The 16,547-nt window shown below is 37.7% G+C and overlaps 1 protein-coding gene across 1 annotated transcript in view; it reads left to right on the top strand.

Annotated features, from left to right (window-relative positions):
* The window catches only part of LOC124595361 (exostosin-3), a 150,950-nt gene that overhangs the window by 93,819 nt on the left and 40,584 nt on the right, over window positions 1-16,547 (top strand). Inside the window, exons 9-10 of the mRNA XM_047134079.1 lie at window positions 4,485-4,615; window positions 10,981-11,106. Of these exons, the coding sequence (XP_046990035.1) occupies window positions 4,485-4,615; window positions 10,981-11,106 (257 nt within the window). The remainder of the gene's footprint in view (window positions 1-4,484; window positions 4,616-10,980; window positions 11,107-16,547) is intronic.

The following is a 16,547-nucleotide window of genomic DNA, read 5'->3' as shown; positions in this document are numbered from 1 at the left end:
TTTGCCGACGTTATCACCACAAATATAGGACGACCGGTCAGATCCTTTTCGAAAAGACACAACATAACTTCATGAGAGGATCTGAATGTTGATATCATCATTAGAAGTCCTATCAAAGCTTTGATTTCAACATTGTCAGTATCTCTTTAATTGGACAGATTAGTTGTTTCCTGAAACATTGCCCTTATTGTATTCAATTTCATGTTTGTATGTAAAACTATTTCATCTATCATGTTGTCATCAAATAAATTCTCTCATATTTGAGATTTAGTTAGACTTTGTCCCAAACTTCAACTTTTGGATGTTAGGCCAAGCATTCCTCCTTGCAGAATGTTGTGCTCTGGTGTTCTTCTCGTTCTAACAGGCTCAGAATTTTCCCATTGGAAAATATACCATAAAAGTACTGTGTTTGCTGTGAGGTATTAAACATTTTCTTCACTAGTATCACTCTCTGTTTCATGGTGTGGGGCTGTCACCTATCACGAAATCTGGATCATCATCAGAATCATCAAATGTGCCGTCATCTATCCCATTTTCCGTGTCATCTAAATCCTGTAACTTTGCTTGCATCCAAGCTTCCAAATCTGGATTAGCTGCAGGTATGTTACTCTTCTTAGAAAGTCAATCCATGTTGTACCTGAAATATGACATAAATTCTCGCATAGAAGAAGACCCTATAAAATAACAGCCACTGAAAGCGGAATATGTCATAATTAGAAACATGCGGTCTATTGGACCTACCAAATTCTTGTACGTAATACGAAACATGCGGTGTCTCAGGCACACAACTTTGTGCACTCCTCTAAATAATATGCTGTATGTCTTCACTGACGAAGTAAAACTGATTGTTGACTGCTACTTTACATGCAGCAAGTATTGTGGTGAAGGTACTGGGAAAGTGAAGCCGCACTTTTTTGCAGCGCTACCACACTCAACATTTAAAATAAACGAGGGGTCTGGGAGACCAATGTTTCGGGTTAAGGGTTAAGTAAGTAGATTGCTTTAGCAAGGACACAGTAACAATGATGTCCAGAAATAATTTCACAGGTTATTTTCGTATGAACGTATCTTGAGTACATTTACTAGATAGTGTTGTGAAAGATCTGGACTTCGGTAGAGTTCTCCAATCACTTGGTACACATTTATAGGTTGGGACATACCTGTATTGGAACTGCTACAGTTTACCTGTTTTGCAAATGTCCCCTATTACCACACCTTTGGTATCCACTGCATCTCTGGTGAAGCAAACATTGTTTGCAGTCAGGCAGCAGTGCTGCCACTGTCATGGTGTGTTGGCACAGATGTGGTTGTTTATGAGACTGTGTGGACTCTGGAGCAGTTGGGAACCCAGCAGATGTGACCTGACGACTTGGATAGCTGGTGCCGGAAAGCCAACTGCTGCAACATCTTCCCCCATCGTAAACGATCTCTGAGCTATGCGGACAATTTCATAGGCATGAGCCATTGACATTACTTCGATCAGAGATGGATCTGATTTCCTCAGTATGCAGTCCCTCATGTCCCAGTCAGGGGTAATGTACTATAACATTCTGGATTAGAGACTCTGTGTAATTTTATCCACATTATAATTGGCAATGTGTAATTTTATCCACATTATAATTGGCAATTCTTACTTAATCTGTATAGGTTGGCAGCCAAATCTATGAGAGGCTGATTAGGCCACTTCTGCCTCTATCAAAATTCTAATGTGGCTGTGATAATACTTTTTTTATGGAAGAAAAAGAAAACAGTCTGGACAATTCAAGTTCCTCTAGATTCATAAGTGCTCTAGTTTTTTTTGTCACATTAACTTGAAAGAAATTCAGTCACAAGTTCAATACATACATGCAGGCAGGAATTTGCAGTGAAATAATGTTCACCACTCACAACATTTTTAAGTTTTAACAAACTTGAGTGTTTTTAAAAAAATAAAGTACCACTTATTACAATAAAATAATCATTCATTACTGCAAAATACCATCTGACTGAGGGCTTAAATAAATGGAACAGTATCAAAAGTTCACATTAACTTCAGAAAACTTATGAAAAATGTGTGAAGTTATTTTAGCACAAATCTAAAGTTTAAGTTCTGTAATTGTGAACTAACTAAATTCTGAGTGCAGATCTCTTTCAAAATTAAATGCAGACAATTTTTTAAAGTTTGTACTAGATCGCCTAGTGTGAAATATTCAAAGACTGTTGTGAAAATATTTCAGAGTTTTCACTGTTGACATTGCAACCAGTTCCCCTGATGCAAAATTAAGTTGAAAATATTTTATATTTCAGCTTTTACATACGTGAAAATCGCAAGTCTACAAACAAATATGTAGAAATATTCTTTGATTCACTCGCGAGGTACCCGCAGATGCACATATGTCCTATCTGCTCCAGTTATCAACCTCAACTGATGCGCTAGTGCAAAAAGCAGCCCCATATGAAAATGGTTGCTGTTATTTTAGACCCTTTTTAAACACTCACATCAACATGAGTCAAATGAACACTCTTCAAAATTCTGAAACATGCTTAAAACTGTAAATTTAATGTTATATACATGTATTATGCATTAATTTGCACGTAAATTTCCTCGGGTTTCTAATACTGTTCTTAGTTTATCTGTAACTTAAATAGTTTGATTACAAATAATGGTTTTGTGCATGTCAGTTTTACTTTGCATTGATAGGTTATCAATAAAAAATTAAAAATAACAACAGTTGTCTATTCCTAATTATGTCTACTTAGTAGTGCTGCTGCTACTTCTTTCAATATCACATATCTTTATTTGTTTGAAAGTTCAGGTTTTTATGTGCAGAATGTACATTATGGCTTGTAATTCAAAATAGATGATATTTACAAAAAAATCTACTATGACATTTAGATAGTGCTCCATAGATGTTGTGCTTGTATGAATTGCCTAAGGCATTATTGAGATATTAATTGTTAAAGATCATTATATACAGAAAATATTTAACATTGACTAACTTAAAAACTATGCTTAGTAACAAGGACATGTTTCACCCATATACTCTTCCTAATTTTGTCTTTGTAACCATGTTACTGGCTTCTCTATCACAAGTTGGATTCAGTTTTTAATAGATTCAGTCTTACTTGATATCTTTTCTGACTATTTGAGTCAGCTCCTTCAGTTACCCTTCCTCGTTACACACGAACGGCTGGGTTTTTCGGACTGTGATGTCAGAACCATTGTCTGACTTACAGTCTAAAATTCAATAATCAGAGCATCTTCCATTCATTGCCTAAAAGGGTGTCGCCATCTATTGATGACAGCATGAGACTAATGCAGTTACTGGACCCTGCCTGCTTGGCCAACAGCCTCCTCAGCTGTCAAAACACACCTGGCTCATCCACAACTGCTCCTAACATTGCAATGGGATGGGTGCGCATGGCCGCCCCTGTTTTTAAAGTTTCTTGTAAACATTTCCGAGATGTACAATTTCAATTACATGATATAGTTTGGGGTTGCCTGATAAGAAAATGGCCTATTGTCTTTCACAGTTGGAAATCTGACAAGCCGAAAAATATAATTTCAGTCATTGGTGATAAGTTTTCCACTCCTCATGTTGTTCTCTGAATTGGCCGTAAACATTGGTGGAATAGAAGATATTCTTGCTATATTTGCTAATGCTTGCACTGCCCGTAATATAGCTGTTGTCAGCTGCTGATAATCTTGTGTAGTTTTCATTAGTGGTTGTTGTTGTTCCTCCATAGTTACGCTTGAAACTAGAGGATCTCTCCTCAATTAATTTGTCTATGTGAAAACTTCCAGAGGAGTGGAAGCTATCTGAAATGTGTATTCCCAAGTAAAGGCTAGTCCGTGCTATATTGAAGTTCTGCAGATGACAGATAGTCCACACTATAAACACCAAAGCTGCACTGATAGCACCCTCACCACGCACTTGGTGTATCGCACCACCCTGACTCAGGCCAGACCTGGACTGGCTTATTATGCTTCTGATGGTGACAAATACCATCTGTGTAGTGGCACCATTGCCATCTACAGTAACATCGGGTGGTTTCACTACAGATACAAAATATCTCCACTTATCATTTTTTCAGAGACCAATGAAGATGGCTCAAAATGAACTGTGGAAGTTCTTGGTCACAAATTAATTTTTTGACACATTTGGATGCATCATCATCAGACATAGAATGAAGCATAGGAACAAGCCACACAAAACCAGAAGCAACTGGCTCCATATATATGAGAGCTATATTTTCAGTATTTTGTGTGCCCACTTTTATGAGGTTTGTTTTTGTTCTTCATTCTGTGTCTGATGATGATGTACTAAAATGTGTCATTAAATTAATTTTTAACCTTCCACAATTCACTGTGTGCCAATTGTGAATGGTTGCGAGCCTCGTAGATGACAAATGAAGTTTAAAATGATGATGATGATGATGATAGTTATTATTATTATTATTAAGGATGGTAGGCAGAAAAAATCAGTGCACTTTCTTTTATACAGGATCTGGTGTCGGCTTCCGTCCTATTGGTAAGGGAGTTGGAGGTGCAGGAAAAGAATTCTCTGAAAGCTTAGGTGGAAATGTACCAAGAGAGCAGTTTACAATTGTGATGCTGACATATGAAAGGGAACAGGTAAGTACATATGAATCTCATCCTGTGTCTGAAAGATGTGTATAAGTTTGCTTAATCTCATCCTGTGTCTGACAGATGTGTATAAGTTTGCTTCAGTCATACTTATTTGTAATTCACCATTACCTATAATGATCAGTTGTGCAGTTGGCAAACAGTTTCTTGAATATGTGGAAATGCGTATATGAACATTTAGCATCCCTTCTTGTGATTTCAACGGAATGGTATGATAAGAAGAAAGGAGATGCTAACATGTGCAATAGGAAGAAACTAACTGAAGACTATGAGGAGAGTGCTACAGGGGATAAACTACACAACTGGCACTGCATAAGTACTTTCATTCAATAATTGTTCTTTCGCCTATGTTGAATCTTCATTTTTGAAGATGCTGAGCTTGGTTAAGTTAGTCTATTATCTTTCCCCATTCTTCCCAGCTCTGTACCTATTTATATTCCACTTCTGTTGAGCCTGCGATTACTTGAAATTCCAAAGTGGGTTAGTACTGTAACATCCTGTACAATTTCTTCATTGTTTGATAAGATGTGCTCAATTCCATTTCTAAATATGTTAAGGAAAATTGTGGCAGAATGTAACTAATTGAGAAGTAAAGAAGACTACTCACAACATAGCACGAGAGTGGTTTGATAAGTCTGGTAAATGTCCATAAAAGAATAGAACATTGTTGTTGCTCTGTCATGTTTGGTAAGCTTTATTATTACAAGAATGTATAAAGATTTTCAACAATGTACAGTGTATGCTTCATTTTTAAAGCTGTCCAAATTGGTCAGTGGGTCGACTGTGACTGAAAATGGAGAAAACCGAGTTTTATGCTGTTACTAAACAATTTAATTTGAAGGGTTTGACTACTGCACAAATCAAAACAGAATTGGATGAAGTTCACACAGACTCTGTACCATCATTGATGACCATTTACTTTCGGATTAATGAACTTAAATGTGGTCAGACAAGCACCGAAGATGAAGCACACTTATGCATGCAGTTGAGATAACCACAAAGGAATCTATGAACAAAATCCATGATACAGTAATGCAAGACCACTGAATAAAAATTGATATTGCTGATACTGTAGGCATCTCAACTGAGTGAGTGCGTAATATCCTGCGTGGAGAATTTGCTGTGAAAAAGCTGTGTGCGAAGTGGGTGTCGTGATTGCTCACAGTCAACAAAAAGTGCATCCAGCACAACATTTGACACAATGTCTGGCAATGTTTAACTGCAATCCGCAAGACTTTTGTGCCAATTTGACTTGATGAAACCTGGATCCATCATTACACAGCAGAGTTTAAATGGCAATCAAAATGATGTGCAAAGGCCTGTGAAAGTGCACTGAAGAAGGCAAAGACAATTTTGTCAGCAGGTAATGTGAGGATCACTGCCTTTTGGGATTCTGAGGGAGTAATCCTCGTCGATAACTTGGAAAAAGGCAGAACCATAACTGGACTGTATTATGCTTCATTGTTTGATTGTTTGAAGCTTGCATTGACTGAAAAAAGACCAAGGTTGCCATGCAGAAGGGTGCTCTTTTGCCAGGATAATGAACCATCACACACATCAGTGATAATGAAGGTGAAAGTGTGTAAACTGAGTTTTGAATTGGTTCTTTATCCACCCTATCCGCCAGACTTAGCCCCATGTGACTTCTTTCTATTCCCTAACTTGAAACTATGGCTTACTAGGAAGAAATTTTCATCAACTGAGGAAGTGATAATCAGTCAGCAAGTATTTTGCAGAGTTTGACAGGACGTATTTTTCCGATGGGATGAAAAAGCTGGAGCATCACTAGAGCAATTGTATGTCCTTCAAACAAGACTGTGTTGAAAAGTAAGATCAGTTGTTTATTAAACAAACATTTTTTCTTGCTTATCAAATCACTCTCATAAAAGGGTTGAGTCGCTGCAGGGCACACAAAAAAGAATGAAAACTTCACTAGCAGTCAGAGCTGTGCACCTAAGTTGTACTTGCTGCACAGTTCACAGTGCCAAGATTGCAATTCAGCAGTTAGTCCGCAGCCTACCTGCTGAATGGCAGGCATATTTTAGTAGTGATTACTGTCTTTTATCAGTTTCTGTTACTCTTTGTAGAGGCAGAATGTGAGCATAAGGGTGCATTTACTTGAATGAAAATTGAGGGCATGTCAGATGATGATCAGTTTGGTTTTATGAAAGGTAAAGGCACCAGGGAAACAATTCTGACACTGAGGTTGATAATGGAAGCAAGACTAAAGAAAAATCGGGATATGTTCATAGGATTTGTCGACCTGTAAAAAAGTTTGACCGTGTCAAATGGTGTAAGGTGTTCAAAATTCTGATGAAAACAGGGATAAGTATAGGGAAACACAGGTAGTATACAATAAGTACAGGAGCCAAGATGGAGCAATAAGAGTGAAGAACTAAGAACAAAGTGCTCGGATTAAAAAAGGATGTATGACAATGTAATCTTTCACTCCTATTGCTCAGTCTATACATCGGAGAAGCAATGGTGGAAATAAAAGAAAGGTTCAAGAGTGAAATTAAAATTCAGGTTGAAAGAATATCAGTGATAAGATTCACTTATGATCTTTCTGTCTTCAATGAAAGTGAAGAAGAGTTACAGGATGTGCTGAATGGAATGAATGGCCTAATGAGTACAGAATATGGATTGAGAGTAAATCAAAGAAAGATGAAGGTAATGAGAATTAACAGAAATGACAACAATGAAAAGCATAAAATCAGGATTGGTGATCACGAAGTACATGAAGTTAAGGAATTCTGCTACTTGGGCAGCAAAATAATCCATGATGGGTGAAGCAAGGAGGACATCAAAAGCAGATTATCTCTACCAAAAATGGCATTCCTGGCCAAGAGGGGTATACTAGTATCACAAATAAGCCTTAATTTTAGGAAGAAATTTCAGAGAATATACATCTGTAGCACAGCAATGTATGGTAGTGAAACGTGGACTGTGTGAAAACCGGAAAAGAAGAGAGTCGAAGCATTTGAGGTGTGTTGCTACAGAAGAATGTTGAAAATTAGGTGTACTGATAAGGTAAGGAATGAGGAAGTTCTCCAGAGAATTGGTGAGTAAAGGAGTATACAGGGAACATTGACAGGAAGAAGGGACAGGATTTTAGGACGTCTGTTAACACATAATGGGATAATTTCAATGGTACTAGAGGGAGCTGTAGAGTGTAAAAACTGTAGAGGAAAACAAGAGATTGAAATACATCCAGCAAGTAGGTTGTGAGTGCTTTTCTGAGATGAAGTGGTTGTCACAGGAGAGGAATTCGTGGCAGGCAGCATCAAACCAGTCAAAAGACTGATTACTCAAACAGATCTTACTATTATGTCTGAAATTCCATCGATCCTCTAATACTGTATGTAATTTTATAGTTTGTAATAAAACCAACATCTGAATTCGGCCCTGTTCAATTCCTCTCTAGTTATTTTACCTCTACTTTGTCTTTGTTCATTTGACATATTTATAATAACCATCCTGTACACCATCTAATGTTATTCAACTCCTTTTGCTACTCCAGTAACCTGTGTTTGACCCTAAAGGTCTAAAATTTCTTGACCCAAAATAATAAGAAATAGAAACAAATGGGCCCTAGGCTCTGAGATTTAGAGGCTGTAAATATGTCTAGAAAAACACTTACGGTTTGACAGTTGATAAGGAAAAGTGAAATAGAATGTCCCCTGTTATAAGCATAAGGAATTTCTTTTTGTATCTTTGTCTTTCAGTAGCATTTAAGTGATTGGTGTGAACGTAATTCCAAGCACCACAATGGTTCAGATGAATGCAGAGTTGTAGATTTAGTTGTAACAGGCTGAATTAAATGGCCATGATGTTGGGTTACATCAACAGCCTGCCACAGTGCAAGTTCTGTCTGCATGGTGACCCCTGAAGAAACAACTGTATGTACCTACAGTCTGTGCTTTTTCTGCCGTACTAACTTCTTGGTGTACTTGTAGGACAGCCTTTGTTTTCTAGCTGCGAGCAGGTGCTGCACAATGTTCCTGCAGTCTTCACACTTTTAAATACATCTCATGGACTGGCCTTTTTCTGTTTTCTCCATGTTTTATAGCATTTGAAGGTCACTGTCTGACTATGTTTTTTAAAGCAATGTGAGACAACTTTAAAATGACTTTGAAAAAAAAAAATCAGTGTGAAAGATTAGAAGATTTCAAAGCACTCATAAATATAAAATGTTTCGACATATTGAGTCACTGGTAGCTGAATGTGTAGCGTACAAATCTTGTAATTGTGATGTCTTTGTTTTGATTCTCACTAATAGGAAGCTTCTTTCTTGTATTTAATTATTAACAAATATGGAATCCAGAATGAGATTTTCACTCTGCAGCGGAGTGTGCGCTGATATGAAACTTCCTGGCAGATTAAAACTGTGTGCCCGACCGAGACTCGAACTCGGGACCTTTGCCTTTCGCGGGCAAGTGCTCTACCAACCGAGCTACCGAAGCACAACTCACGCCCGGTACTCACAGCTTTACTTCTGCCAGTACCTCGTCTCCAACCTTCCAAACTTTACAGAAGCTCTCCTGCGAACCTAGCAGAACTAGCACTCCTGAAAGAAAGGATATTGCGGAGACATGACTTAGCCACAGCCTGGGGGATGTTTCCAGAATGAGATTTTCACTCTGCAGCGGTATGAAACTTCCTGGGAGATTATAACTGTGTGCCCGACCGAGACTCGAACTCGGGACCCTTGCCTTTCGCGGGCAAGTGCTCTACCAACGGGCACACAGTTTTAATCTGCCAGGAAGTTTCATATCAGCGCACACTCCGCTGCAGAGTGAAAATCTCATTCTGGAAACATCCCCCAGGCTGTGGCTAAGCCATGTCTCCGCAATATCCTTTCTTTCAGGAGTGCTAGTTCTGCTAGGTTCGCAGGAGAGCTTCTGTAAAGTTTGGAAGGTAGGAGACGAGGTACTGGCAGAAGTAAAGCTGTGAGTACCGGGCGTGAGTCGTGCTTCGGTAGCTCGGTTGGTAGAGCACTTGCCCGCGAAAGGCAAAGGTCCCGAGTTCGAGTCTCGGTCGGGCACACAGTTTTAATCTGCCAGGAAGTTTCAAATATAGAATCATAATTTTTTAATAAAAATAAAATATTTTTATTTTTAATTACCAATTGCATGAAAATAAGAGTACTGGTATTTACACTGTATTAAAATTTGGTACAAAATGCAAAACATCAAATATAAAATATAATTTCATAAAATATTATGATTCAGTATTTGTTAATTAACATTTCAGTTTGTTAATAATTAAATAAAAGTAGAAAGGTTCAGTGACCGCACTTGTGTATTCACAAGCAAGAAAGAGACAGATATAGCTGTGGTATTCTAAGAAGTGAAGAACTGTACTGTGCTAAATGTCTAGTAATGATTAACCACTACTCAACACTTTCATTTGACATACCCCTTACATACTTTTCCTTTAAATGAATCACTATCACAGTAGTTTCTAATTATTAAATTTTTTCATAAATATCTGAGTCTCATTCTCTCTTTCCAAATGTGTTTTGCTGCTAACAGGTGATCAGATTTGTTTAATAAGGCATGTCATACAACCAAATCTTGTAAATAGAATATAGTTCTGAGAGTCTCTTTATTCATCTTGAAGTTCAATTCTTTGTATCATAAAATCTGAAGTAATTCCTTATATTATTTGGTGTAGTGCAGAAATTTAATCCTAAAAACATATTTGTGCATATTGCTAATGAAATTCCATATGTTCCTTCTCTTTTGAGACAAGCACTTGAAATTCTATGTGCCATACTAAAATATTATGGCATTAATGGCATCCCTTTTGCATGGATGGACTCTTATATTCATAACAGAAGGCAGAGTGTTAAGTTGTCAGACTGTGTCTCAGGAATAAAGTAGCCTCAGAATGGAAGAACATAATATGTGGGTCTCCCAAGTATTATTACTGAGCCCTTAAAAGGTGATTATAAACCTTAATGATGGCTGATGACACAAGCTTACTAATCAAGAATACAAGCTCCATCTTGCCACAAAGAATTTAGATGGTGGCTGAACAGACATACTACAATTTGTTTACAGGAATCAGTTTATATCATGCAAACAGTAATGTTATTTACTTTGAACCGAGCAAGAAAGATCTGCCAGCATTAGCTCAGGTCAAAATAGTTTTCTCGTAGAAAATCTCTGTTGTGTTGATTTAAACACAAGTGTTGGTTTGTTTTCCATATTTTCACTCCCCCCTCCCCCTCTGTGTGTATGGTTTCATGTTAGAGCATGTCTTACTGGTACTATTGTTGCTTTAACTTTTTTTAACACATTTCTTGTATTTTGAAATTACTATGATTAAACAAAGTATTTACATTTCAGGTGCTTATCAACTCCCTCAGTAGACTTTATGGCTTACCATATCTTCATAAGGTGGTGGTTGTTTGGAATTCTCCAAAGCCTCCATTGGAAGACTTACGCTGGCCTGATATTGGTGTTCCTGTTCATGTACGTTGGTGATAAATTTATTACTCGTTTTTAGGTAATGATGTTACTTATTAGACCACACTGTATTTATGTATACTGTCCTGATTGTGTTATGTTCCGTATTGTGGTGCTCGTACATGTTTTATTTGATTTTACTGTTGTTCAGTACTTTCTAACACATGTGACAGGAGTGCAACAGTAAATCAGGTGTGCATTATTGTCCATCCTAGTACAGAACAGTATGTTGCCTTCTAAAAGCATTTTCATAAATGCAACTACATGGATGTAATTATGACTCAACATTGTGTCTTTCTTGAAGAGGTTTGAGTGATGTAAATATACCAAATCATCTCATCTCTTCAGTATAATGATACTTCAGAAATAAAACAGCTCAAATATTCCATTTGTGCATGGTACCAGTAGCTGCTGTATCAATAATTTTTTAAAACTAGTACTGTTGTATAAATCTATTGAAATGGATTTTTTGTGGTGAAGAATGTTTAGTTTTATTCAATTAAAACATCAATAATGGTTGGGTTTATCCATTTCTTGATTACAGAGTGGATGTCATGCCTACATGCATGTTTCACTAATTCTCTCAAATGATTTGATTTGATTATATTCAGTTCCCTTTGTTTTACTTCTGTTGATGTTCATCTTCTATCCTCATTTCAAGACACTGTCTATTCAGTCCAACTGATCTTTCAAGTCCTTTGGCGTCTCTGACAATATTACAATGTTACTGGCAAACCACTCTGTTGTTATTTCTTCTCACTGAGCTTTAATCCCCATTCCAAATTTCTCCTCATGTTCGTTGACTCTTGCTCATTGTAGAGACTGAATATCAGAGATAGGGTACAATACTGTCTCACTCCCTCCTCAACTATTGCTCCCCTTTCACATCCTTTGACTCTTGTAACTGTTGTGGTTTCTGTGCAAGTTGTGTATAACCTTTTGCTCTCTGTGTTTTACCCCTGCTACCTTCAGAATTTCAAAGAGTGCATTCCAGTTGACGTTGCAAAAGCTGCCTCCAAATCTGCAAAAGCAATAAATGTAGGTTTGCTTTCCCTTAACCTTTCTTCTAAAATAAGTCATAGGGCCAAGATTGCCGCACGTGTGAACCCAAATTGATCTTTCCCTGAGGTCAACTTCTACCAGTTTTTCCATTCTTCTGTAAATAATTAGTGTCAATATTTCACAACCATGACTTGTTAAACTGATGGTTCAGTAATATTCATACCTACCTTCTTCGGAAATTGAAGTGCTTACTACATTCTATAATGAAATAATAAGCAGCCAGTTGGATAAAAGAAATTTAATTTCTTTACCAATTTCAGATGGTTATGTGTACCGCATTATTTGTGAGTGTCAGTAATAAAGTGCATACAGCACAAAGCCATGGTCCTACAAAATATATTCAGGAGCAATAAGTAACACAATACTGAATCCATTAATACAATAAGAGCTCTTAGATGCCCACATGTAGTTCACTGCTTGAAGTGTAAGGCTATTTTGCCCATCTCGTGGATTGTGCATGTCAGGTGGAAGAGTTTTGTCATGCCTGACTCTCCCAAGAATGTCAGTAATTCTAAGGGAATGTCATCTACTCCAGGTGCATCGTTTCCACTTAGGTCTTTCAGTGCTCTGCCAGATTCTCCCCCCCCCCCTCTCCCCCAGCTTTATGTACTTCCTCTTCACTTTTTGTAATATTGTGCTCATTTTCAGTTCCCTTGTATAACCTTTCTAAATATACTGTCTGCCTTTTGCCTTCCCCTCTCTTCTTAATTCTTCCTTGTTCTTCCTGTGCGGGTGGTCCCGATGGAGGTTCGAGTCCTCCCTCGGGCATGGGTGTGTGTGTTTGTCCTTAGGATGTTTTAGGTCAAGTAGTGTGTAAGCTTAGGGACTGATGACCTTAGCAATTAAGTCCCATAAGATTTCACACACTTTTTTTTTTACCCGGTTTCAGTTCAACATTGCCTGATGCTCCCTCTGTAACTTTTAAAAACAGCGGTTCTTCAATTTATCCACGTCCCATCTCCTTAAATTACTACTTTTGTGCAATTTCTGCAGTTTTAACCTGTCTTTCATAATGAGTAGATTATGGTCAGAGCCCTCATCTGTTCTTGGAAATGTCCTACAGTTTAAAATCTGGTTTTGAGATCTGTGTCTTAACATTTTGTAATTAATTTGAAATCTTCCAGTGTTCTTACATCTCTTTCATGTATACATTGCTCTTTCATGGTTTTTAAACCAAATGTTTAAACAGTGACTAAATTATCCTCTGCAGGTGGACTGTCCTCGAGTCTATCAAATTTTTGTGAACTGTATTATTGCTTCCAGGTTCTCAGTAATCTAGTACTTTTTACAAAGAGTAGTCTGCGGCATTGGCCCCTTACTTATCTTGCATAATCGTGAATCTCTCACCCAGTGCAAAGTCCCAAATACTGGAAAAAGATGCAGTTGACTACTGTAAGAAGTGTAAAAGAACCAATATCCTTAACATCAGATTGCTGCAGAATTCTAGAACACATTCTGAATTGAAATGTAATAAATTTCCTAGAGACTGAAAAGCTTATACCCATGAATTAACAAGGTTTTAGAAAGTGTCGCTCGTGTGAAACACAGCTCACTCTGTTCTCACATGATATACTGCTTACTATGGATGAAGGGTAACAGGCAGATTCCATATTCCTAGATATCCGAAAAACATTTGACATGGTACTCCAATGCTGACTGCTGATGAAGGTACAAGGATGCGGAATAGGTTCCCAGATATGTAATTGGCTTGAAGTCTTATTAAGTTATAGAACCCAGTATGTTGTTCTCAATGACGAGCGTTCATCAGACACTAGAGTATCGTCAGGAGTGCTCCAGGAAAGCGTGATAAGACCACTGTTATTTTTTGTGTACATAAATGATGTAGTGGACAGTGTGGGCAGTAATCTGTGGTCGTTTTCTGATGATGCTGTGGTGTATGGGAAGGTGTCAAAGATGAGTGACTGTGGAACGATGCAAGATGGCTTGGATGAAATTTCTAGTTGGTGTGATGATGGCACCTGGCACGAAATGAAGAAAAATGTAAATTAATGTGGGTGAGTAGGAAAAACAATCCTGTAATGTTCGGATACAACATTAGTAATATCCTGCTTAATACAGTCACGTCATTTAAATATCTGGGCATAAAGTAACAAAGTAAGTAAATGGAATAGGCATGTGAGGATTGTAGCAGGGAAGGCAAATGGTCTACTTCAGATTATTGGGATAATTTTAGAAAATTGTGGTTCATCTGTAAAGGAGACCATATATAGGACCCTGGTGCAACCTAGTCTTGAGTACTGCTCTAGTGTTTGGGATCCTCAACGGGTCAGATTAAAGGAAGACATCAAAGCAGTTCAGAGATAGTCTGCTAGGTTTGTTGCCAGTAGGTTTGAGTAAAGTGCAAGTGTTGCGGAGATGCTTTGGGAACTCAAATGGGAGCCCTTGGAAGGAAGGCGATGTTCTTTTCATACGGTGGCTTGCAGAGGATGTATGTAGGTGTAGCTCTATTCAGTCAGGAATGCCATTCCTGTTTAAACCTCTATCGTGGTTGTCCCATTCACGTAAAAACTAGTGGTCTTTTGTGTAAACTCTGTTCAGGAAATAAGCAAACAACTTTCAGATTGCAACATATGAACTACAAGGTTGTGCTGAAAAGTAATGCCTGTGAATGTTTTAATCTGTTTTCAGTATTGGTTGAGGTATTGCATGCTGTGCATATTACTCAGTTGACTTTCCCGCTTTGCTGATGCAAGTTGCAACCCTCTGCTGCAAGACAACTCAAAATTGTAGCATGTAATGTAACTATGTCAGTGTGTGAGAAGCATCATGCTGGAATCCCTCAAAAAACCGGAAGCATGAATTCAAAAAGTTTGTTCGTACATGGAGCACCCTGTCCTTCCTCATGACAATGCTAGCCGACACATGAGTACTGTGACATATGCAACAATTGATTCTATTTTCATCTCTTTCCAAAACTTAAAGAAAGCCTTCAAGGATTTCACATTGATAATGATGAAGTCGTGCATGCAGAAGTGAGGTTGTGGCACCTTCAACAAAGTCAGACAGTACATAGTGACAATATTAATGAACTGGCCTTTTGATGAGAGAAACATGTTCATTGCCAGGATAGCTAAGTTGAGAAATAAATATTTATCAAAAAACAAAGATGATGTGACTTACCAGACGAAAGTGCGGGCAGGTCGAAAGACACACAAACAAACACAAACATACACACAGTTTGTTGCGAAAGCTTGAATTTTGTGTGCATGTTTGTGTTTGTTTGTGTGTCTTTCGACCTGCCAGTGCTTTCGTTTGGTAAGTCACATCATCTTTGTTTTTTGATAAATTTTTCCCACGTGGAATGTTTCCCTCTATTATATTGAGAAATAAATATGTAGACATGAAGAATAAAGATGTAAAATGTTCATAACATTTGTTTTATTTAAAAAGATTTAAGAGTTTTCACAAAAAAATTGGAGGCATTACTTTTCTATGATTATATGAATGTGTTGTATCTGGTTTTTCCCCCTCTTCTCTTCCAGACATGTCCCAATGCAGCTGCTGAGTCCCATAGTGCTTGGAGCCATTTGAGCCTAATGCAGCTGACATCAGTAATCCCTTTCCTTTCTCCCCACCTTCATCTTCAACTTACATATAGCGCCATTACTTTTCAGCACATATTTTAGTTTTGCACAAATGAAAGCTAAGTTCTCATTACATTTTTTCATATTCACAGTATTAAGTGCAGATATTGACACGTACTTGTTGTTATAATGGAGGAACACTGCTTTGAGATTTTTTTTTTTTTTTTTTTTTTTTTTTTTTTTTTTTTTTTTTTTTTTTTTTTTTTCTCCACTCATTCACATCAAACTGTATGTTAAATTTACCTAACAATCCTGCATTGCTACTATGAAAAATTAGGTCAAATTCTATGTGAAAATATGAGAAGATCCCTTCTTTTCTCTTCATGTACCACAAGAAAGATGTTCAGGAACAAAGGCTTTCTTTTTATTTAACATGTACCATAATAGTTTTCATAAATTCTAAAAAGACCAAAGTCTCTCACTGAATTATTCAGTTCAGCCTATGTGGCTGCCTCTGTCAAATAGACCAATGGAAAAATCAGGATGCAGATGCTGAGTCGCTGATAGGCACAACAAAAAGACTGTCACAAAATGAACTTTTGGCCAACAAGGCCTTTGTCAAAAGTAAACCACACGCACACACACACACACACACACACACACACACACACACAAACACTATTGATTGAGGGAAGAATGTTGGAGTGAAGGATGTGCTGTAATGATAACTCCCATCTGCGCAGCTCAGGAAATTTGGTGTTTGTGGGGAGGATCAAGATGTCACGGGTTGTGAAACAGCCATTGAAATCTCACATGTTGTGCTCTGTTGCTTGTTGCGCC

The sequence above is a fragment of the Schistocerca americana genome, chromosome 2 (genome assembly GCF_021461395.2).
Source record: "Schistocerca americana isolate TAMUIC-IGC-003095 chromosome 2, iqSchAmer2.1, whole genome shotgun sequence".
NCBI lineage: Eukaryota > Metazoa > Arthropoda > Insecta > Orthoptera > Acrididae > Schistocerca > Schistocerca americana.
This window is presented reverse-complemented; position numbering and strand designations above follow the sequence as displayed.